This window comes from Theropithecus gelada, chromosome 3, assembly GCF_003255815.1.
Source record: "Theropithecus gelada isolate Dixy chromosome 3, Tgel_1.0, whole genome shotgun sequence".
NCBI classification, from domain to species: Eukaryota; Metazoa; Chordata; class Mammalia; order Primates; family Cercopithecidae; genus Theropithecus; species Theropithecus gelada.
This window is the reverse complement of record NC_037670.1, coordinates 116354795-116380660: the sequence shown is the minus strand read 5'-3', so window position 1 is coordinate 116380660 and position 25866 is coordinate 116354795. Positions and strand designations below refer to the sequence as shown.

At 37.1% G+C, this 25866-nt stretch overlaps 2 protein-coding genes and 1 non-coding gene across 6 annotated transcripts in view; 2 read left to right on the top strand and 1 right to left on the bottom strand.

The window, feature by feature from the left end:
• ABCB1 (ATP binding cassette subfamily B member 1) overlaps positions 1–25866 on the bottom strand; it is a 218533-nt gene that overhangs the window by 129684 nt on the left and 62983 nt on the right. The gene's annotated exons all lie outside the window — the stretch shown is intronic.
• On the top strand, positions 1409–1510 carry LOC112621972. The gene has a single exon (XR_003118890.1). It is a non-coding gene; the product is annotated as a small nucleolar RNA U13 (small nucleolar RNA).
• Positions 4498–25866, top strand: part of RUNDC3B (RUN domain containing 3B) — a 180110-nt gene continuing 158741 nt past the window's right edge. For all 3 annotated transcript variants that reach the window (XM_025379385.1, XM_025379383.1, XM_025379382.1), the window contains exon 1: positions 4498–5028. In XM_025379385.1, the coding sequence (XP_025235170.1) occupies positions 4907–5028 (122 nt within the window). In that variant the 5' untranslated portion in view covers positions 4498–4906. The remainder of the gene's footprint in view (positions 5029–25866) is intronic.

The window sequence follows — 25866 nt, the reverse complement described above, 5'->3', positions numbered from 1 at the left end:
GCAATCTGGGCAACATAGTGAGACCTTGTCTCAATAAAAAATTTTAAAAAATTAAAAAAAATTAGGCAGCTGTGGTGGTGCATGCCTGTAGTCCCAGCTACTCAGGAGGCTGAGCCCTTGAGTATCCCTTGAGCCCAGGAGTTCAAGGCCGAAGTAAGCTATGATTACCCACTGTACTCCAGCCTGGGCCACAGAGTAAGACCCTGTCTTTAAAATAATAAATTTTAAAAATAATAGATTTTCTATCTAATGATTTAGATTTCAATCCTGGCTCTGCCGTTTACTGTGTGACTTTCTATATGTTACTTAATGTCTCCAAGTCTCTGTTTCCTTGTATGTAAATGGGAGAATATTAACAATACTTACTTTAGAGAATGGTTCTCATGATTAATTGATGCAATCCATACAATGTCTGGAGTTTATATATAATTTCTAGTTTGTTAACGCCCTTCTACATGATACAAAATTTAAAAAGAAAAATATCCTCTGAACTGAGGGTGAGTATTTGCCCTCCTCAAAGAAACTGTAAGACCAAATCCACCTTGTTTCAATCAGCCTTTAACCAATGACTTTTTTCAAAGAACAGTTCATGAGATCCATCAAGGTACTCTTCTTTATGTGTCTATCATAGCCTGTAGTACCCATCTCACCATCCATACCCTATTAATGAGCATGCCTTGCGCTTCCTTGTCCATGACCCTGTCTGCACTCCTTTCCATGATGCTCTCTGGAACTTTTGCTCTATGACCAATACTTCCTTGCATTCTCCAATTCTTTGGAGTGATCTTTCCGCTTCCTCTTCTCAGCAGAAACCCGTACCTCCCCTGAGTGTTCTGCTTCTCTTGACTTACTCTCAAATGGACTTTTTTTTTTAAAGCAATTTTCATCCATTTTCTTCATGCTCACTTCTGATCGTTTTTTTCTCTCTCTTGTATTACTAACCTTTCCCTCCCAGTAGATTCACTGCATCAGCTTTAAAATATGCTCAAGTCACTTCTGTGAAAAATAATGACACAATAGCAATAAAACACCAACATCCTTCTGTTCAATATTCCCCCATACCACCATTCTTTTTTTCTCCCCCTTCACAACTTTTTAAGATTATGTGATACTCACTTCCCACTGACTTTTTTACTCCCTGGAATTTGGCTTTCACCTTCACTGTGCCACTGAAACAGTGCTTATTGATCTGCAGGAGTACTTCCCACTGACTTTTTTACTCCCTGGAATTTGGCTTTCACCTTCATTGTGCCACTGAAACAGTGCTTATTGATCTGCAGGAGTACTTTATAGAGGAAATTAGCTCTTTGTCTATGATTTGAGTTTTAAAAATGTTTTCTCGGTCTCATTTGCTTTTGATTTTGCTTATGATGATGCTTGATTTGTGGATTTGAAAAAATTTGTATCTATCCATTTGTGGTTCATAAGCGTGATGACTGAGCTTTCACACACATGTGAGATGTGCCTCACTCAATCCTTGTTATGATGTCAGCATATTACCCATCTGACGTCAAAGTAAAATAAAAATTTTAAAAAATTACATCTTCACTGTTTCTAGTTTCTTCTGTACAGATGCTGGGTTTATGGCATATTTAAAAAGTCCACTTCTCTGAGACTAGAATAAACTAGGGTTTGGTAATCTCTCTGGTTTATAGCACTTTATATTTAAATTTTATAGTATTTTATATTTGAGGACATTTTATATGTTGCACTTGTAATTTTGTCTGTTTCGATTAGAAGAAGGAAGTTGGGAAAATGGTGAATGGATATGTTCTGCCCATTCAGTTCTACGGAATTCCTGTAAGTTTATTTACATATCTACTGTTTTCAAAATTTTTATCGAGAATCTTTGTGAAATCTTTGAATAACCTTTGTGCAATGCTTAAATAAATAAAAATAATTGAAATAGGTTCCAAAAGAAGTCCAAAAAGTGATGTGGAACTCATGGAGCTCTATAATAATATTACGCTGTGTACTGAATAAATTGATTGACAATATCCAGATTAGTAATCTAGAGGGAGAAAGAGACCCAGGACATACTGCTTAGGATAAGTGAGAAAAGCCTTATCAAATAAGGCCCCCGTGTGGCAGTGTAATGACACGCCATACATACAAAACAAAACAAAACAAAAACACAGCTTGTTTACAGCAGTCTTGGTAAGCAAGTACCAATATGTCAACTAAATCCCGCTAAGAGTGACATTTGAAAAATAACATTATTACCTCATCATTTAAGATGGGGTTTTACTAAGTTTTCAGTCATAGTTCACAGTGCAAATATGAAAATGTACTGGAGACTAGAAGTCAATTTTGAGGATAGTAACATCTCACTTTCCTCGTTCTGTCATGATCACTCACTTTTATCTTCTTGATAAATGCTTCAGAGGCATGTGTGTTCTCTCCCCCACTCACGACACACCCAAGCATGGGGTTTTAGAAATTTTCTTGATAACTAATGGCTTTCCACTCTTTTCCTTCTGCAGTTTTATCTGTGGTTAAATAATAACAACATTAATTTGAGTAGTATTTGTCATTGCCAGTGCAAATATTTTGCTGAGACTGCCTGCATAACCAGTGCATCTGTTTCCTGATGGCTAATTCTGAACCCAAACTGTTGGACTATCAAGAAGAGACAAGCTAAGTTGTAGCTCCTAGGAGAAGAAAACTCTTTATAAGCCTCCGCGTCACAGGAGAGTAGACAAGTAATGTTCTGGAAGAAGTGCGCTGACTAGTCACAAACATCCATATACAGAAAACTCCCCTGCTTTTATTAACTTGAAAGATAAAGTGTAAAGTCTGACTAAATTGTTTTCTTAAAATTTTAATGTATGAACGAATATTTATGGTAGCACATTAGTTAAGACTGATATTATACATACATATAGCGAGAGAGAGAGGTGTGTGTGTGTGTGTATATATATATAGAGAGAGAGAGATGGAGTCTCACTCTGTCGCCCAGACTGGAGTGCACCGGTACAGTCTCGGCTCACTGCAACCTCCGCCTCCCGTGTTCAAACGATTCTCCTGCCTCAGCCTCCCGAGTAGCTGGGACTACATGCGTGTGCCACCACACCCGGCTAATTTTTGTAATTTTAGTAGAGATGGGGGTTTCACTATGTTGGTCAGGCTGGTCTCGAACTCGTGACCTCGTGATCCGCCCGCCTCGGTCTCCCAAAGTGCTGGGATTACAGGCGTGAGCCACCGCGCCTGGCCCATATATTTTTATTCTACTAAACAGAATAGTAGAATAAAATTAGATATGGTAGCTGAAAAGGATGATTCTTGGATTATTTTAAACAGAGATTTTTAAACTTTAAAAACCTCAGAAATTAGGAATTTACAGCTTTATTACACAAACGTGTGTTGTTAAAACATTCAAGAGTAACAGTATGTCCTGTATTACTAGGGATGCTATACAAGAAAAAGAGAGAGCCACACAAAACTGTATACTTTATAACATTCTTTGACAGAAACTTCAAAACCAGAGGTGGAAGATACATGGATTTTGGAGCCACTGAAGCCGTGAAATTTCAGTAAAAATCATGTCAAATGTGACTTCAAATTAAATTTGAGAAACATTTATTGAGAATCTGTTCTGTGTGCAGCACCGTGCTAGGTCCCACAGGGAAAGTAAGTCATTTAGGATTGCACTCTAAAATCTGGGCATATTAGTGCAAAGGGAGGTAAACAGCAGGCTTAGGTGAGTCAGAGGACCTGGCCCAAGCTGGGACCCTCCTGCAGGACGGTAGTGAGAAGCTCTGGGAAGGGGCGCTTCCGAACACGCGCGTTGAGGAGGGCGCTCCAGGACTCTTGAGGGAGCAGCCCGTCTGGACCGAGGCCGCGTCGTTCCTGGGCTTACTATTCCCAGTCCCGGACCGGAGTCACGGCCCAGGACGCCAGAAGACTCTACACTGGCACCGCGCTCCTCCTTGGGCGGGCGGTCAGTCCCGGGTGCGGGCTGCGCTGGAGGCTGAGGTGAAAGCGACATGGTGTGGAGGGTCAAGAAATCTCGCCACCACATGCGCCAAGAAGGAGATTCTACGAGCAATTCCCCCCACTCCCCTCAGGCCATTGTGTTGCTGTTTATTAGCTCCTGGGAGGGCGTCAGGACAAAAGGAACCCTCCTCCCTTCTTCGTAGTAAGGCCCAGGGTCGGGTGTGGGAGCCGGCGCGCTGCTTTCTAGGCAGACACTGAAGCTACGGCAGCCATGGAAATAGGTATCAGCCGTTAAAGCTTGGCTCCAGGCAAGGGGTGGCAATCTGCCCCTAACACTGTGGGGCCTCGCATCCCACAATCCCCGCGGCTAGCCTGCGTGGCTACTGGCTGCAGCTAGCGGGCTGCGAGAGCGAGCCCGGCGTCTTGACAGCGGCCCACGCGTCGGGGCGGGGCTTGAGCCCGCTGCTTTAAAAGTTCGCGCGGCCGGCCCCGCCCCTCCGGTGCCGCGATTGGATCCGGCGGGGGTAGCGTTGATTTGATAGGCGCAGAGAGGGTGGGGCTGCGCACGCGAGGCCGGGGCCCTAGTTGTTGCCGCCTGGGCTGGGGCACGAGTGGCTGCGGAGTGTGGGTGGTTGGGCGTGAGGGGCCGACGGGCTCGCGCGCGCGCCGTCTGCTGAGGTCCCTCGGGAAGGAGGAGAGCGCCCGACGCCGACCCGCACGCGCAGCCCGGCAGTCGGCGGCGCGCCGAGGGCGGAGGTGGTGCGTGTGTGTGGAGCTCGGGTGCCAAGGGCTAGCCGTCAGTCCCCGGGTGCGAGTCCCTGCTGTCTTCCACACCCTTCCTTCCTCCAGGCTCCTTTCCTACATTCTTCCCGCGCCCCCACGGTCGCGGACCGAGCGAGAACACCCTTAAGCAGGTGTGGGGGGCGTGCGGGGCGGCACGAGACAAAAGGGGCACGGGGGTAAGCCCGCCATGGCCTCCCGGAGCCTGGGGGGCCTGAGCGGGATCCGCGGCGGTGGCGGTGGAGGCGGCAAGAAAAGCCTGAGCTCCCGCAATGCTGCGGTGGAGAGGAGGAACCTCATCACCGTGTGCAGGTACGGCAGCGCAGGGCGAGGGGAACCAGCCTCCGGCCGGGGCTGAGACCTCTGGGCTTGCGCGCGGGTCCCTGGGGGGTCCCGGGCATGATGGGCTGCCGCCCAGTGCCCCCGCCTATGTTGCGCTAGCCGAGTGTGTGAGCGCGCAGCTTCTTGGACAGGGGCCCGGGTCTGGACACCGCCGCAGCCCTGGACTTTGTGTCAGTTCCAGTGCTGGAGGTATCGGAGGGTAGAGCTTGGGGCGGGGCTGGGGGAGGATTTGTTTTGAATGTGCAATCTAGTGTCAGAGTGAAAGAGGAGGGCAGGGAGGAAGAACTCTTTCATTTAATGCCCATTCAGCTGTCAGCCAGTTTTTGATAAAGTGGTAGTAACTGTGATTGTTTACTGTGGTGCCCCCAAATCAGAGTGCATTTCGTTGTTTTGGCTTGTTTACGTTATCTTCACCCATTTCATTTCACACGTTAGTTGAGTGCCTACTACATGCCAGCCATTGTGTGTGTGAGCGTGTGTGTACTATCCACTCTTCAGCTACAGTGCTAGTGCTGTCTCTGCAGTTGTTATTAAGAGTGGGACTGTGGTCTTTATGTCAATTATTTATTCTAAGGCCTGCCTTTCCTTAATGTTTTATAACGGTAAATGTAGTATTTCCTTACTTCAGAAAAATATAGAAACAGTAGAAGAATAATTATATTGGGCCGGGCGCGGTGGCTTACGCCTGTAATCCCAGGACTTTGGGAGGCTGAGGCGGGCGGATCACGAGGTCAAGAGTTCGAGACCAGTCTGGCCAACATAGTGAAACCTCGTCTCTACTAAGAATACAAAAAATTAGCCGGGGGCGGGGGGGGGGGGGGGGCGGGTGCCTGTAATCCCAGCTACTCCGGAGGATGAGGCAGGAGAATCGCTTGAACCCGGTAGGCGGTTGTAGTGAGCTGAGATCACGTCATTGCACTCCAGCTGGGGCCACAGTGGGAGACTCCATTAAAACTAACTAAATAAATAAATATATACTGTTTATAATAAGACTAGTATTCAGAGAAAACTGGTTTTTAACATGCTGATATATTTCCTTTAAGTCTTATATCTGAGTATTAAGAAAAATTGAAACCCTAAGCATCAATTTCTTAGGAACTTCTCTGAACCATTGTTTTAAAATTACTTTTTTCCATCAGACTCCTAATCATCACCTAGAGATATTCCTCTTAAGAATCAGATGATAATGAAACTTTTTCTTCCTTTGCAATTTCTCCGTGTTTTTCCGCTGTTCTTCTTGTGTGAACATGTGTCTAGCATCTTAAGTGGAATACAGATTATAATTCCAGGACTTAAATGCAGTTAACTCACAGTGACTTTTTAAAAAATGCTTGGATTATTACAAATGTTTATCTAGCAAGAAGACCTTCTTCATTGACTGTGATTGTATATGTGTATGTAATTATTACAGCACTTTGAGTTGTAAATGGTAAAGTAATATGGCGTCTGTTTAATTTACCATTTGTGCTGTCTACGATGTAACTTGTTGAGACAAATAGGCTGTTAGGTTTTTTAAAGTATAGGTAAATATTTTTAAAGTGGGTAAATGGAACAATAAGCAAGGCTGATTTTCTTAACCATAATATACAGACATTAAAAACTGCTTTAAAAATAAGGGTAGTTTCAACATATACAGTGCTTCTTGGGGGGTAACATTTAATAAAAAGCTCTATCAGCTTTTGTTAAACTTCACAAGGGTAATGATTCTATCTGCTTTTTGCTTAGTCTTTTTTTTTTTTCCCAAATTCTCGATATAGCATCTGACACTCAAAAAATATTTATTGAATGAATAAATTCAATGATGGCTACTGTTCCTTTTGCTTCTCCATTTTTATCTTGACTGGCTTTAGATCATGTGATGACCATTTGTGCCCTTATCAGAGACAGTTGAAAAGAAAAGGATTTGTATTTCAACTTTATTTAAATTAAATTTTAAATTATCTTTAAGAAATTTTAGGAACGTCACACTGATTTCTGGGGACAACTCTCTGTATTAGTTGTATTTTCATTATTGTAATTTACATTATTATTTTCTACTGTGAAATGAGTATATGCTAACTTTAGTTACGGTTTACACACAGATTTAGTGTAATAGCTAAAATAAATTGCGGTTTCTGCTCTGGATTTCATTTGTATAGTTATTTATATGGATAATATTAAGGCTGATCTTCATATCCAAATAGTTGATGGTGCATGTAAATTATCTATGTGTAGTAATGGGGTCTATATGATAGGCTTTGTCTGAATGACTTTTACTTTTTGGAAGAAAGTCACTATAGGTCATTTGTACATTTTAAGAAGCCGCATGACAAATTAAGAAAAATGAATAAAGCAGCATTTATGCATTTATTGCTAGTTTACTTTCCAGAGTCACCAAACCCTGGGTATTTCACTCATGTCTCTTATGAATTCTTTTTTTATTTTTTATTTATTTATTTTTTATTTTTGAAATGGAGTCTCGCTCTGTTGCCTGGGCGGGAGAGCGGTGGCGCGATCATAGCACGCTGCAAGCTCTGCTTCCCGGGGTCACGCCATTCTCCTGCCTCAGCCTCCTGAGTAGCTGGAACTACAGGCGCCCGCCACCACGCCTGGCTAATTTTTTGTATTTTGTTTAGTACAGACGCAGTTTCACCGTATTAGCCAGGATGGTCTCCATCTGCTGACCTCGTGATCCGCCCGCCTTGGCCCTCCAAAGTGCTGAGATTACAGGCGTTAGCCACCGCGCGCCCGGCCTCTTTTTTTATTTTTATATCTCAAATCAGAGATGATTTGATATTTAAGTTAGAAGGAAGTTGGTTTGGTGGAAATATAACTGGGTTCTAGGTTCACTTTATCATTAACTAGTGTGCACTTTTACAAGCCATGCAGCCTTTCCATATGTTCATTTCTGTTGTCTGTAAAATAATATTGGACTAGATCATTGTTAACCTTCAATTATAGGCCTAAAATTAATAATGGCCTCCAAGCAAAATATGTTTATATTTAGTTTTGAATTTTTCCAAATATGAGCAGAGTAATAAATGTTTATTATAGCTAAATTAGGTATGTCCATTTTTCTTTATAAACAAAAACATTTTGGACTGTGCCTTTCATTTTGTAATTCTCTGCTAATGTTCTGGAAAAACTGAACCATTTACAAAACCAAAAAAATAAAAAGTCACCAGCATATATCATTCTAGTGTATCCACTTATACTTACACAGTAATGTTTTACCTTACCCGTTAAACAATTTAGGTGTTTTCTCAGGTTAAGTTTAAAGTCTTATTATATGAGTACACAATTATTTACGTTTAAAGCCTTATTCAAGTGCAGTATACAGTTTTGAACTTTGAAAATGGGTTGTTTGGATAGGTAAGATAGATAAAGAGCTGAACTGAATTTTGGCTCATTGTGATTGTATATGTGTATGTATATGTAATTCATCAGTTTTTTTAGTGAACATTTACATGTCATACACTAAAAACATTTGCATGGTCCTTATTTCATCAGATAAGTACTGTTTTATCATATTTTTCATAGATTTTGGTGAAGAGATAGTAGGTCATTTGAGGACTCCAAATCTTACACACACAACTTCAAAATATTCATACACTTGACTTTGGCTCTGAGAACCAACTAGTATTTTCCCTGTATGTTCCCTATCGTTTAGAACTTCAGAAAATTAAATTGTTAAAGCCCTTCAGATTTTTAAAACTTGCATTTTTATCCATAATCAGATATTAGTCATTTTTCTGTCCTTTATAAGCTTCATTGTTTACAGAAAACCTTATATATTCCTTTGATTTTAGTTTTGGTGGCAGAGAATTAAAATCTAAATTCTCTTTCTATGACTTAACAATGTCTTATGAGCAAATTATTAAAATATACACATATAAACATTTCTGAATAACACTTGTCCAACTTTTAAGTCAATGCTTTTAAGAGAAACTTCCCATGCAAAGTCATAATTTTCCTGTTTTGTGGCTAGGAAGGACTAGTAAGAGGAATATAAGTAGTGTGATAAGCATGGTGGAGACAAATGATGATTTCACAATTCAAGTTTTTTTAATAACATATGCATAATCTTAGTTTTCCATAGGTCATGATATTATTTCAGAACTTGAATATTATTTCAAATTACATTAGCAGCTCAGTTTTTCCATTATAGTCAGGGAATGAGAAGCTTATATTTTTATACATAACTAATATTGGAGTTAAGTTTAAAATCGTCCATCAACTGTAGTGCTTAGCATTTATTTTGGAGTGCAGGATTTGTATAACTGAGATTTATTTAAGTGTGCAAATTTAATCCACAACACATAATATTTACAATATTTTGGATGAATTGCTTTTAAAAAAATGATTACACTTTTCCCTTCCTTCTTGAAAAAGACTATACATAGAATAATGTAATCCTTATTGATGACTTTACTCTGAATCTGCCTCTATGACTATGCCCACTGTGCAGTGGTTGTCCTTGGAGACTCTTGCAGCATGTAGAGCTTTTGCCTAAATGGCCCTGGAAGATTATGTGTTTGGAGTTCTTTAAGCTTTTGCATCCTTCTGTTTCTTCCTATCAAGTTATTTGTTATTTCTTACAACTCTTTCTATTTCTAGCAGTTCTTTTCTTTGTACTTCCCATTCTGACTTGATGATTATAATTTGTTGTGACCTAGGAAAATATGTAACTAAACTTTTCAAATGTTTATTTATTTATTTATTTTTAAAAGCACCCAGAGGCCTGAGTTAAGTTTAGTGAGCTTTAGAACTCTGAACTTCTTAACATTCTGATTGCTAACTAATCAGAAAAACTGTCTATTCTATGCTTGAACTTGGTGGGAGAAATGCAGATATGTGAAATGTTATTGAATATTAATGACTATAAAATCTGTCTTATCCTGTTTTGTGTTGCTATAAAGTAATACCTGAGGCTGGGTAGTTTATAAAGAAAAGAGGTTTATTTAGCTCACGATTCTGTAGGTTGTACAAGAACTGTGGCCTCAGCGGCTGCTGGGCTTCTGGTGAGGGCTTTTGTGCATCATCAGACATTGGTGGAGAGAGTCAAAGGGGAAGCAGGCAGATGTGAAGAGAGACCAAACCCAAGGGACATCCTGGTTTTATATCAACCTACTCTTCTAGGAACTGATCCATTCTCCCTTGAGACCAGTCCAGCCTTGCTAGAGTGAGAACTGGCTCACTACTGGGAGGTGAGTACCAAGCCATTCATGAGGTATCCACCCCCATGGTTACCCAAACACTTCCCACTAGGCCCCATTTCCCAACACCATCACATTAGGGATCAAATTTCAACATGTCATTTGATGGGGGCAGACCAACCATATACGGATTGCAGCATAATCCTTTAAAGAACTTTAAATCTGTTGGCCAGGCATGGTGGCTCACACCTGTAATCCTAGGACTTTGGGAGGCCAAGGCGGATGGATCACCTGAGGTCAAGAGTTCGAGATCAGCCTGGCCAACATGGTGAAACCCCATCTCTACTAAAAATACAAACATTAGCTGGGTGTGCTGTGGAGTGGGAGGCACCTGTAATTCCAGCTACTTGGGAGGCTGAGGCAGAATTGCTTGAACCCCGGGGTGGAGGTTGCAGTGAGCCAAGATTGCACTACTTCACCCCAGCCTGGGAGAAAGAGTGAGACTCTGTCTCAAAACAAACAAACAAACAAAAAACAAACAAAAAAAAACAAACTTTGAATCCAGTGATTTCCTTTTTTTTTTTTTTTTTTACTATTTGCTTGAGTATGCCTCATAAGACTATTCATACCTTGGCTATAGTGATTATAATATTTTTGGCTAAAGCTCTTTTAGTCATTTTATATGTAGTAGAACTTTGGGTTTGGATTCAGCATTAGTTATATACCTTGGAAGCAGATTCAGTATTATTAAATATTTCTAAGGATTATTCATGCTCTAATTAGTAGATGCTTACAATGGAGGTATGATGATCCTCTTTTAAACTACTAGTCCTAGAGTAGACATTTCAACATTCACAAAAGGTCATTATCTCTTCCCCCAACCAAACTGCATTCATATTAATTGACAACAGAGACTAGCTATCCCCCAGTCCTTTACTAGGGGGTATTTATTTTAACTCTGCTGCTTGATAATTGTCAAAATTTCAGTTGAGAGATGATATTCAAGGGGGAATGTTTGAAGCTTACCCACTCTTCTATTCCCTCTTACAGGTTTATAAAATATATCCCTGGGTCAGTCCAAAGCATCAGAGAGAATTGGGTATGTAGACTGCATTGCTCCACACTCTTCTATCCCCAGTTGCTTTTACCCAGTTGTATATTGGAAAGATTCCATCAGTCTCCATTGAAGGTCATCATGAGAATCTGTCACAGAGGGTCTTGAAGTTGTTGTCAAGGACATTATTATGTCAAAACGGGCTTCTTTTTTGTGAAGACTTCTGTGAGAAATCTCTGTGTTTAGTGCCAACAATTTGTATTTTCAAGCAATTGATTTATTTATATCTACTGGACACAAATGAATGTATAACTGACAACTTCATATTTTTCTCATGCAGCTGTTAGAAATCTTAGTATCAAGTCTGTAGTCAACCTCTACGAGATATGTAGGACATTGTGATAATACTTTTAGCCTTATTTCTAGCTCTACTATGCCACTATTCTTTTAATATAAATTTTTATTGACATACTTTCCATATAGAAAAGCATACATAACATAACTTTCATTTTTTGTGGTAGGACACAATGTTGTAACTAGCACCCAGGTCAAGAGAAAGAACTGTTCAAATATCAAGACCTCCTCCTTGCTTTCTTGTAGTTCATACCCATATTAAGGATAACTACTCTCCTGGTTTTTAACACCATGGTTTGTTTTGCCTTTTTAAATATTTTAAATGAATGGAATACTATGGTATATAACTTTTTGTGTTTAGCTTATTTTGTTCAACATTATGTTTGCAAGGTTCATCCGTTTTGTTGCATGTTGCTGTAGTTTGTTCATTTTCATTGCTGTGTCTTTTTCCATTGGATGAATATACCACAGTATTTCCATTCTGTCGCTGATTGTCATTTGAGTTGCTTCCACTTTTTGATTACTACTAACTAAATATTCATTCATATTTATTTTGGTGACAATATGTACATTTTTCTGTCAGATATTATCTTGGAGTGGAATTGATGAGTCATATGGCATGCAGATATTCAGCTTCAGTAGATATGAAAGTTTTCAAAAGGAGTTGTACTGACACTCATACTACTGAGCAGTGTGTGTAGGAGTTCCAGTTTTCTGTATCCTAACTAATGCTTGAAATTTTCTTTCATTTTAGCCAATCTTGTATGTCTGTTGGGGTGTCATATGGTGGTTTTAGTTTGCATTTTCTTGATGTCTAATGAAGTCAAGCACCTTTCTATAAGTCTGTAGGCCACTTGGAGATTTGCTTTCATGAAATGTCAATTCAAGTCACTTAGCAACTGGAATCTCTGCTTTTTGTTTATATTTTAGTTGTGTAGTTCTTTGTACATTCTATATGGGAATCTTTTCTTGGATATGTGTAATGCAAATGTCTTCCATTTGGTGGCTTTATTTTTCACTCTGTAGTACGTTTTGATGAATAGAAATTTCTGATTGGAAAATGGCCCATACATTTCCTTCATGGCTAATGTTTATTGTAATGTCTTTAAGAAGCCAGCCTAATCCAAAGTAATGAAAATATTCTTTTTTTCTTCTAAAGCTTTATTGTTTTATTTTTACATTTATATCAACAATTCATCTGTAGTTTATTGATGGTGTGAAGTACAGGGGTCAAGATTAAATATTTCCCTTAAGGAAAATCAACTGACCTGGTACCATTTATTGGAAAGACCATTGTATTAGTCTGTTCTCATGCTACTGTAAGGACATACCCGAGACTGCGTAATTTATGAAGGAAAGAGGTTTAATTGATTCACGGGTCTGCAGGGCTGGGGAGGCCTCAGGAAACTTACAAGCATGGTGGAAGGGGAATCTAACATGTCCTTCTTCACAAGGCAGCAGGAGAGAGAAGAATGAGAACCAAGCAAAGGGGGAAGCCCCTTATAAAACCATCAACTCTCATGAGCGCTTACTCACTATCATGAGACTAGCATGGGGGAAACCATCCCTATGATTCAGTTACCTCCTATCGGCTCCCTCCCATGATATGTGGGGATTATGGCAACTACAATTCAAGATGAGTTTTGGGTGGGGACACAGCCAAACTGTATCAACCATAGTTTCTCCACTACACTCAAGCATAACATTTATCTTAGGTGACTGGATAATTTGTGGTCTATTTCTAGACTTTCTTTTTTCCAATAGTCTATTTGTCTATCCTGAGCTAATATCATACTAAAATAATACCTATAACTTTATATTATGCCTTGATGTTTGGTAATACAAGTTTTCTAGCTTTGTTTTTCAAGATTAACTTGGCTATTCTTGGCCTTTTACAAACTAAATTTTGGAATCAACTTGTCATTTTCTGTTAAAATTTTTTTCTGGGATTTTTATTAAGCTTGTACTGATACTATAAATCAGTTTTGGGAAAGCTGTCATCTTTGTAATATTAAGACTTAAATGCAACCCATGAACATAGTCTATTTCTTTATATGTTTAAATATTGTATAATTTTTCTCAATAATGTAGTTTTGCATATATAGATATTTTAAATCTCTTATTAGATTTATTCTTGCATATTTGATATATTTTTGTATTATGGTAACTGAAATCATTGAAAACTTTTCATTTTCTTGTGGTTGTTGGTTTATCGATATAAACTTGACCTTTTAAAATACTGGTCTTATATCTAGCACTCTTACCAGATTTCTTTATTAATTCTAACAGATTTTTTGCAGTTAAAAATTTTTCTTCTAGGCCGGGCGCGGTGGCTCAACCCTGTAATCCCAGCACTTTGGGAGGCTGAGACGGGCGGATCACGAGGTCAGGAGATCAAGACCATCCTGGCTAACACGGTGAAACCCCGTCTCTACTAAAAAATACAAAAAAAACTAGCCGGGCTTGGTGGCGGCGCCTGTAGTCCCAGCTACTCGGGAGTCTGAGGCAGGAGAATGGCGTGAACCCGGGAGGCGGAGCTTGCAGTGAGCCGAAATCGCGCCACTGCACTCCAGCCTGGGCGACAGAGCGAGACTCCGTCTCAAAAAAAAAAAAAAAAAAAAAAAAATTTTTTTCTTCTGAGTACACAGTCATGTCATGTGCCTATTTTGTTTCTTCCTTTTTCAATCTTTATGGCTTTTCTTTTTTGTCTTATTACACTGGCTAGGACCACTAATGCAATGTCACAGAAAACATTCAAAAGTTTATTATTAAATAGGATGTTTGCAGTAGGTTTTTCTTAGTTCTTTTCTATTTCTAAATTGCTGATAATTTTTATCATAAATGGGTGCTGATTATTGTATTATTAAGTTTTTTTTGTCTTTCAAGATAAACATGATTTTTCTCCCTTTTATTGTTTTCATAGTGAATTATGTTGACTTTTGCATGTTAAAACACTCTGGAATAAAAAAACAATGAGTTGTGATGTATTGTCTTTTTGAAATATCTTTGCATTCAGGGAGTTAATAATTTCTTTGGGATTTCTGCATATTTATTCATGGTAGAGATTGGTATGTAATTGTCCTTTCTTATAATGTTCTTGTCTGGTTTTGTCATTAAGGTTATTTGGCTTTATAAAACAAGTTGGGAAGTGTGTGTGTGTGTGTGTGTGTATGTGTGTATTTCCCTCCCCTGTTCTGTAGAACAGTTTGTGTAAGACTGATATTATTTCTTTCTTAAACATTTGGAAGAATTCACCAGGGAAGCAATGTGAACCACAAATTGTCTTTGTGGGAAATCATTTAGTAACGGAATCAATTCATTTAATAAATACTGAACAATTCAGATTTCCTGTGTCTTCTGGTATGAATTTCAGTAGGTTTTTCATGGACCATACCGATTTCATTTATATTGTCAATTTTTTTTTTTTTGCTAAGACTTTTCTTAATATCCTCTTAATGTCTTTTTATTATTTGAAAGATCTGTAGTGATTTCCCATTTTTCTTTCCTGATATTATAATCTCCATTTTCCCCATTTATTTTGCTAGGCATTTATTAATTTTACCAACTTTTTCAAAAAACAGCATTTGACTTTGTTGATTTTCTCTGTCGACTCGTGTTAGGACTTTGTTAATTTTCTCTGTCGAGTCCTGTTTATTTAAAAATCTGTCTAACTTTCAAACAGTTGAAGGTTTTTTAGTTATCTTTTATTTGTTGATTTCGAATGAATCTGTTGTGCAGAGAACATATTCTGAAAGATTTCAAGCTTTTGAAATTTGTCGATGCTTGCTTTATGATGCAGTATATGGTTAATTTCAGTGTATATTTCATATGCTTTTGGAAATAATGTGTATTGTGTCATTGTTGGTTGCACGATTTATATATGTCAGTTAAGTTAGTGTTTTAATTGCCTTGTTCATATCCTCTGTATTCTTACTTGTTTTTTTGTATACTATTTAGTATTGAGAGAGATGTGTTAAAGTCTACCTCTATGACTGTAGATTTTTGTTTCTCCATTTAGTTTTGTCATTTTTACTATAAATATTTTGTTTTATTACTAGTTTTATGGCGATTTAGAATTGTGGTCTCTTCCTAGTAGTTTGATTCATTTTCATCATGAAATGTCCCTCATTATCTCTAACAGTGCTACTACCTTAAAGTCTGTTTTATCTGCTATTAATACAGTTATAATAGCTTTCTTTTATTAATGTTCATATGATGTCTCTTTTTCCATCTTTTACTTTCACTTTTGCTGTTTCTGGGCTGTTATATTTAGAGTGTCCTTGTAGGTAAGATAGAATTGAATTTTCCATTTTATCTAGTCTGATAGCCTTAGTATTTTAGTTATTTAGCCCATTTTAATTAATGTTATTAGTATTATATTTGGATTTATAGCTATCTTACTGTTCCTTGTATGTTTGCTTTTTTCTCTTTTCTTGCCATCTTAAATATTAATATTTTTATAGTTCCAGTTATTTCATGATTCCAGTTTTTTACTTTGTGAACTTGTGAGTCATATATTCCATTTCTTTATATATGTTTATATATATTTCTATTCGTCTGGGAGTTACCTTTGATTTATTACAGTCTAATGCAAATTTTAACTTTTACTGCTTTTTCAGTAGTGTTAGAACCATTTATTCCCCCTCATCCTAAAACATACTCAGCCTCCTGAGTAACTAGGACTGCAGACATGCACCACCACACCCAGCCATTTTTTTTTTAATTTGTAGATACAGGATCTCGCAATGTTGCCCAGGCTGGTCTCGAACTGCTGGCCTCAGGCAGTCCTCCTGCCTCAGCCTCTAAAAGTGTTGGGATGACAGGCATCAGTCACCACGTGTGTCTCCATTATCTTTTTACACTCCAATTACATTGTGTTAAAATTTACCAGTCCTCACTTGATTCATATTCTTTCCCATGGTTTCTATTCTTATTTCTCTTTATGCTTCAGCTTGTATGTTTTCTATTGACTTCTTTTCTAGTTCATTAATTATGTCTTATGCTGTGTCTATTCTACTGTTTAATCCATTGAATGAGTTTTTAATTTCAGGTAGTTCTAGAATTTTTATTTGATTTTTTAAAATAGACTCTAACCCTCTGATTTTAAAAACCTATCTTTTTACCTATGTCCTTCATTTCTTTTAGTCTCTTCAACATGTTAATCACATTTATCTTAAAGTTCTTATTAATTTAGAATTTTGAATTATCTTTTTATCTTCTTTTATGGTCTGTTTTTTCTCTCTCTTACTCCTTTCTTTGTCATGTAGTCCTATCTTTTGTCACATCTAGAATGTTATTGAATGCCACATAATATTTATTAAGTTCTTTAATACTTTTGTTGTTCTTTTAGTACTATCATGTTTACCCTTTTGTCAACTATTATGTGTCAAAGTATTCATAAGAACATAGTATACAATAGAAATAGACCACAGTGGAGTAAACAGATGGAATGCACCACTCAATTTTAGAAAGATATCACCAACAGTTTACTAGTACCCCTGGCCAATAGTGTAGGTTAATGCCCACTTTGCTTTACTAGTGTTCATCTTCCTCCAGAGATACAGTAAGTAGCTGATTGCTTTCATCCAGTCAGGGACTGTGCTGAATCCAGACTGGGTTTTAACCATGGTTAGTCTTGAACAACCTACGGTTTGCTCCTGGCCTTTCAGGATTTTCAACTTAGATTTGGTATATTTTCTAGCACCCTTCCTCCAACAAGCCAAAACAACAAAATGCACTCTGATTTGGGGGCGACAGTAAACAATCACAGTAACTACTGTTTACCGAAAGCTGGCCGACAGCTGAATGTGCATTAAATGAAAGAGCTCTTCTTCCCCGCCTTCCTCTTTCACTCTGACACTAGATTGCACATTCAAAAACAAATCCTCCAAAATACATACTGTTTTGAAAATATTTTATGAAAGATAGAATGTAGATGTAATGCATACATTTTGTTGTTTTAGCTAGGTAAAATGATTTATTGTCTATTATCTCCAGTGATGGTGATTGTCTTTAGAGGAGGTTAGGAAAACAATATCCCCCCAAAGATTCGTATTTAACATTAGATTTTGTGATTTTTAAATCTTAGTATTTACAGAACCAAATCTTCTGTTATATTTCAGATCTAATCTCAAAATTAATACTAATAACGATTTAAAATTTTAATAAATCTACCACAAAACATCTATGTCTTAACATGATAAGAAAATATATTTAATTTATACATGGCCAATATGCTTTTTGGAGGAAAAATATTAGATTCAGCCTTTATGACTAATAATGGAAATTTTAATTATAATAATTTTTATTTAAATTAGATTTATTTTATAGTTAAGGATAACATGTCCACAATTCAAACCCAAATATATCTGGTTTCAAAACATATATATATTTTTAATACTGTGCTGTCTTGATTGTCCGTGATACAAGTCAGCTGATGTGTGTGTTTGCATAGACAGAAACTGGGAACTTTCATTTTCTTAGCATTCTAGTGTTGATAAACCATGAACACTATATGTTATGGTTTTTTTTCTGTTCTTCGTATTGTTCTATTGCTGCTTTTAATGTCTAGCTTACTAGAAAGCTCACTTATGTTAAAGTATTCTATTTGAATATTTTCATTTGTTCTTGTGTAAAGAACAATTGGATTCCCAAGGGATATGTAATCCAAGTATATAAAGTGTTCTTTATTAGAATAATTTTAATTGGAAGTTCTTTCATATGAGGTTAAATCAATTTATTTTAAGATAGGAAGTTTTCTTGGTTTGATAAGTTACTAATTTTAGATGAATCTTTTTGGAAAGTTTTGTCATTTTTATTTTAAGAGGGTACTTCTAACGTTATTTTTTATGTTTGGCAATCTGCTGTCATCAGTCTGCTTATATAGCAATACAAGATGTTAATAATAGAGTATTTCCATCCTTAAGTGTCTAGATTAGCAATTCTCTTTTAAAATAAATTTTGACAGTACAGATTGAGAAAATATTTTAAATACACATCTGTCTTTTTATTTAATTTTAAAAATTTTCCTTTTTAGAGACAGGGTCTTGCTCTGTTACATAGGCTGGAGTGCAGACGCATGACCATAGCCCACTGTGACCTTGAATTCCTGGGTTCAAGTTATCCTCTTGCCTCAGCCTTCTGAGTTGCTTAGAATAACAGCCTATTTCCACCATGCCTGGCTAATTTTTAAATTTCTTTATAGAGATAGGGTCTCGCTTTGTTGCTCAAACTCCTGACCTCAAGTCATCGCTGTGGCCTCAGCTTTGCAAAGTGTTGGGATTACAGGTGTGAGCCACCACACCTGGCGCTGCTTTCTTCCTTTAAAGTTGATTTTTACATTGGGTAAAATTTTTTTGAAATAATAAAATATCACAAAGAGAGTTTCATGTTTCAGGGTACAAATTTCAGGGAAGATGGTTGGAACTTTTTTTGGTTCCAATAAAAGTTTTTTTACAAAAACATGCAACTAGTTGCATTAGGCTTGTGGACAACAGTCTGTAGACCTCTTCTTAAAGGATATGTGAAAGGTATTTTTTCTCATTATAAAATATTTTAAATAGATTAAAATTATATTAGAAAATAAAGAGGAAAATACACATGATATTTGAGAATTCTTTTTTTTGTTTGTTTGTGGATGGGGGGCAGGGAGTCTCGCTCTGTTGCCAGGCTGGAGTGCAGTGGCATGATCTGGGCTCACTGCAACCTCTGCCTCCCAGGTTCAAGCAATTTTCCTGCCTCAGCCTCCCTGGCAGTTGGGACTACAGGTGCATGCCACCATGCCCAGCTAATTTTTTTTTTTTTTTTGTATTTTAGTAGAGACGGGATTTCACCATGTTTCCCAGGCTAGTCTTGAACTCCTGAGCTCAGGCAATCTGCCTGCCTCAGCCTCCCAAAGTGCTAGGATTACAGGCGTGAGCCACTGTGCCCGGCCGAGAATTTGTAAGTTTCATAATATTTGAAAAAAGAAGGGAAATTACTTTTTTTGTTTGTTTCTTTGTTTCCGCTCTTTCACCCAGGCTGAAGTGCAGTTGGCACCATCTCGGCTCACTGCGATCTCTTCTTCCCAGGTTCAAGTGATTCTTCTGCCTCAGCCTCCTGAGTAGCTGGGACTACAAGTGTGCACCACCACACCTGGCTGACTTTTGTATTTTTAGTAGAGATGGGGTTTCACTATGTTGGCCAGGCTGGTCTCAAACTTCTGACCTCAGATGATCCACCCGCCTTGGCCTCCCAAAGTGTTGGGATTACAGGCATGAGCCACCGTGCCCAGACCTGCAAACTGTTGATTGCGAAACATTCTGTTGTGTTTGTGATGTAAAATATAAGAGAGCAAATAGGTCTTCCAGTGAACAGATATCTCTGGGTATTGTGCTTATTATCACCTATAGTCACTGCTTATATTATGTTTGGCGTGGATCATGTCATCTCTCTTGGAAGCCATCTTCTTGTTGATCATTGATGCTGACTATTATTTTAATGGCAGAGGATAATTACCTCACCCCTCTGTTAGAGACTACTAAAAGCAATGGCATATAATAAGGAATATTGTAAATTTGGTTTGAAATAGTGGAGAGTTCTCTGTCTCCTATTTTGGATACTTACATTCTATTAAAAACATCACTCTTATTAGTGACTTTAACCTTTGTGAGCCCTTTTAAGTTTTGAAATGTGATGATTCTAGATGTTTTCATGTACATTAGTTATCTTCAGATATAATTCCATGTAAAGGGATATAGCATGGTATAATAAGAAAATCTATTTTATTTGAATATTTATTTTTTTCTGAAGCATATTTGATAAATGGCCAAATAATATATGCTTGTCGTAAAGGGATAGGAATATAATTTTTTTCCTACTTATTCTCTCTGTGTATATATGGATATATATATTATTAATGCAGAACATTAAATATTAAAAATGAATTTTCACTGTAAAAATAATTTCTAATAAAAACTATAGACATTTAAGAAAATTATTTTTGATTTGTCCTCACATTTAAAATTTTTAAATTATTTGTAATTACAATTATGTTACAAATCTATGAACTATGGAAGGAATTAATGTAATGTGGATGTAATTAATATGTTTTAAACAGTTTCGGTAACTCTCTCATTTCTCTTGCTATGTTGACAAAGGGAAAAAGGTAGTTCATGCTTTCTTAGGTTTTAAGGTTTTAGTCACAATCATTCTTTTTTTGTTGGTTGTTTGAGACGGAGTTTTGCTCTTGTTGCTCAGGCCGGAGTGCAGTGGCACAATCTCAGCTCACTACAACCTTTACCTCCTGGATTCAAGTGATTCTCCTATCTCAGCCTCCTGAGTAACTGGGATTACAGGCATGTGCCACCACACCCAGCTAATTTTTTGTATTTTTGGTAGAAACGGGGTTTCATCATGTTGGCCAGGCAGGTCTTGAATTCTTGACCTCAGGTTATCCACCTGCCTTGGCCTCCCAAAGTGCAGGGATTACAGGCTTGAGCCACCATACCTGGCCCATTCTTTCTTATTTCTAAGCTAACAAAAATTTCCTTGGACTTTGAAGGTGGGAAAGAGAATCTTTTTAAATAGAGACTTTTCAGAAACTGCATTTCAAAATCTTAATTGTAAGTCTCTTTTATGTAAACTTTTGATTTTTAATTTTTATGTAAAAGCTGTTACTTAGACTTGATTTGATATTTTTAGACATTCATCAAATTGTCATTTCATGATTCAAAAATCATTCCATTTTAGGAAACAGATGACTAATATTAATGTCATCATTATCAGGAAATAGCTCAGCATCTGTGTGATATTTCTTAGATATATTAAAATTCTTTTTACAGGTTTGATTTTTATAGCACATCTTAGTTACTGTGTTATGGAGGACAGATCCTCATTACTCTGGCATATACTCATGACTAGCTATATGATTTTAGAGAAGTGAGTATTGAGTGGGAAGAGTCGGTTAGCTGAAAGTGAAGCATAGACTCTAAGGGAATGATTTGCCTTCTGAAATTCTGGGTTGTGTTGGAGGAAGGAGAGCAGGATGTGAATGATGAAGCAAAGCTGGAAAACATTTTTCTTCATTACTGACTTTGATATAATAGAAATTTTTGTAATGCTTTCTCACCCTTAAATGTCTTTATGCTTGAAAATCATAGAAATTGTGTCTAAGGATATGCTTTGGGCTATTTGGACTTTGCTTTTACTTTAGTTTTTAGTTAGCTGTTGAGTTTCAAGTAATGCAGTGCTCTGATATTTGACATTTTATGTTTTTATGACACAGTATCTTCTGTAAGAATGTAACCTGGTAACATAGAAAAATATTTGTGCATTTTGTTGACTACTGATTGATCCATATATGTCTCTTGATATGAAAATATATGCACTAATAACCATGGCTTTTTCTTCCCTCTACATTTTACAAAGTAAATAGTTTGTTAGGTAATTTAGTGTTATTCCTGGAGAACAATAGTGACTAAAATCTTATCCGACTGTTAAAGGTGGAAATTGAGTTCTAACCTAGATTTTTATCTTAGATGATTTAAGTACTTTGTTAATTTTGTTTTCAAATATAAATTTCGGTTTATTTTATGGAGGTGCATTACTATCTTAAATGGCATAATTTTTACAAGCAGTAGGTTATTCCTTCCTTGAGCAATCTGGTTGCAGAGTTAACTTTCTTATTCCATTCTACTGAATGAAGATTAGAGAAAAGCATTCAGAAATTTCCTTCTATTCAGGTGAAAGGTGGAGGTGGAGATTGTATGCTTTTTATTTATTCATTTTAGAAACATTTCTCATTTCCTTTTCCTACACATTGTACTGATTATTCTTACTAAAAATTTGCCAAGGATTGGCAGCATTATTCTCATGTATTGTCACTGAGATGGTCATAGAAAATAAAAGTTTTCAAGTCCCTTTTAAATCTGGTTTCTCTTTATCTTTTTGTTTCTATCCATTTAGTATGCGTTACATCTGGCATTTATCTAACTTGACTATCCTTTAGGTACAAGAAACTAATTTTATCTGTGTTACTTCCTATATGTTGTTTCTCGTTATTGCATGATAATTTACTCCATTGATCTCCAGTTGCTGTTGTAGATAATACTGTGTAGTCGAACATTAATCTGTCTCAGCATTTCTCAATCAGGATTATTCATCTGAACCAAAGAAGACTGAAAATTATTTGAGTGATTATATTCTCAATTATCCCAAAGATATATAATGGTGTATAATTTGTATCATTCGAGTTTCATAGGAGAGTTATTTCATTACACACCAAGAATGCCACAGGGTGGCATTTCTGAAAGTGTACTTCTGGCCCCGGATGCTTTCAGAGGTCCACAAGGTCAAAATTATTTTCTTAACTATTCTAAGACATTATTTGCCTTTTAAAATTCTCATTCTCTTTTGTTGTTATTATTATTGTCATTTTCTTTGTCTTTTTTATTAAAAATTCCCATTTTCTAACAAGTGTATGCTGGAGTTTTCCAGATGCTACGTAATGTGTACTATTATAATAGCTTGAATAAAAAAGTAGTAATATAATCTAATTGTCTTATATTAAACATATTAAAGATATTTGCAAACATGTAAACAGTGCTATTCTTGCTGTGTTTTTCTTTTGGAAAATGCAATTTTCATAAAAATATTTTTATGTAGCATGTAATAAATTTATTTTGTTTATGATTAGTAAATAAATACAGGCAGTTCTTACTTTGCATGGTTCCAGTATTTCATAATTTAGTTAAGTAATATCAATCCTACCTAGTAACATGGTTTCAATTTGAATTACCGCTGTAACTCAGCTGTGAGTAGTTGCATAAAATACACATTTTGCCACTGGCTCTCTAGTCCACAAACCACTATGTAACTAAGAAATACACATCATAATCAGATACCAGTAATATCACTTCTTTCAAAGTCTGCCTAGGATTGGTCCCTATGCATCTGAAAATGGATAATCAAAAACAGTGAACTGGCCAATTTACAGAGATGAAAGTACAGAAAAGAAATGGAAAATGATAGCTGGGTGTGGTGGCTCATGCCTATAATTCCAGCACTTTGGGAGGTCAAGGCAGGCAGATCACGAGGTTAGGAGATGAGGACCATCCTGGCTAACATGGTGAAACCCCGGCTCTACTAAAAAAATACAAAAAATTAGCTGGGCTTGGTGGTGGGCACTTGTAGTGCCAGCTACTTAGGAGGCTGAGGCAGGAGAATGGTGTGAACTGGTGAGGCGGAGCTTACAGTGAGCTGAGATCGCAGCATTGCACTCCAGCCTGGGCGACAGAGCGAGACTCCGTCTCAAAGAAAAAAGAATGGAAAATGATAATGCTTAAAGTGAGATTTGCATGAATATAAAGGGAGTTACAGAATAAATTGTTGATCATGGGAATGTGCACATTTCTCCTATTTAAGAGAATCTACATATACAGCCAAGGAAACTTAGTGGAGGCAAATGTTGATGTAAAAATGAGGAAAGAATGTTGAATATTGTAGGGACATGGATGCAGCTGGAAACCATCATTCTCAGCAAACTATCACAAGAACAGAAAACCAAACACTGCATGTTCTCACTCATAGGTGGGAATTGAACAATGTGAACACTTGGACACAGGAAGGGAAAAATCACACACCAGGGCCTGTTGTGGGGCGGGGGGAGGGGGGAGGGATAGCATTAGGAGATACACCTAATGTAAATGATGAGTTAATGGGTGCAGCACACCAACATGGCACATGTATACATATGTACCAGACCAGCACAGTGTGCACATGTACCCTAGGACATAAAGTATAATTAAAAAAAAAAAAATGAAGAAAGTGGTTGCAACAGAAAGGATGAAAATGTCCCAGAGGAAGTGACACCGACAGAACACTTCACATTAAAGGGCTTCTCAGAGGTATTTCACAGCATTGAAAGTGTAAAGGAAAACATATTGGAAGCTAGTTCGAGAAATATGGCAGTTTGCAAAAAGACAGAAAAAGAGGCTTACGCTGTATCTTAAGTTACACTAAATGAGAAGAATGAGGCAAGCACTGTTCAGACTACTCTTCATAAGTTTGTTACAAAGAAGTAGAACACTTGAATTCTCAATGTTTCTAATGTTTTAAAGTACAGTGTACTAAATAAATCTGTTTTACTATTTTTCATTTCCCTATGTAACCAGTTGTAAGAAAGTTTTTAATGTTTTGACAAAAATTTATAAAGGCCACAGGAAAATTATAATTTTTAATTATAAAGATGATTTTGCATGGTTTCAACTTGCAGAGTTATTGTTATGGTCCTGTACTGCTGTGCTAAGTGAGGACTGCCTGTATTTAAAATCTTTTAGTTCAATTTCTAGTATGGTAAATACTAGATATAACCCAAATCTTTCTATATTTCCCTTTATGCCTGTCTCCTGTATTTTCTGTCCTGATTGAATAACATAACTATCAAGAGTAAAACCTGAAAAGAAGCTTGTACTCTTTTATCTTCTTTATAGTTTTCATTTCCAGTTATTTAACAGCTCCCCTTATCGTCTTGATTCTCCACTGTCTTAGGCTCTCATAGACCATCCTTTAGAGGGTATGACTGTAAAGAGCATGAGGAAGGTGTTTGAGGTGACAGGACTATTTTGTATCCTGATTTTGATGGTGATTATATGAATCTACACATGTTAAAACTCATAAACTATATGTTGGGTCTTGCCGTGATAGGACGTTTAAACATTTCTTTGCTATTCTTTAAAAATAGAGCTTACAAATAAATCAACAGGACAGTGTTCAAAGCATTGTCCTAGGTGCTGAGGGAGATACATCGTTCAGAAAGCATGTTTCTGCCTGAAGAAATTGTGTTCTAATAAGATAAAGATGGAAAACAAATGATAGCAGTAAGATAAATCATAATTGTCTCTTAAGGGAAATAAATACAAATAAAATGTTAGTTTGTGCTAGGAATATGCAGGTGGATAATTCTCCATTGAGAAGATGACATTTGAGTTGAGACTTGGAAAATACATTGATTTTTGACAGTCAAAAATACAGACAAAGAACATTCTGATAAGGAAAAATATAGTACACTTTACAGATTTGCAGGTTTTGCTATTTATAAGCTCATAAAAACTTTGGTTGTTGAAATGGTTTGTCTGTGACCTCATCCAAATCTCATCTTGAATTGTAACTCCCATAATTCCCATGTGTCATGGGAGAGACCCAGTGGTAGGTAATTGAATCGTGGGGGCGGGCCTTTCCCATGCTGTTCTTTTTTTTTTTTTTTTTTTTTTTTTTTTTTTTTTTTTT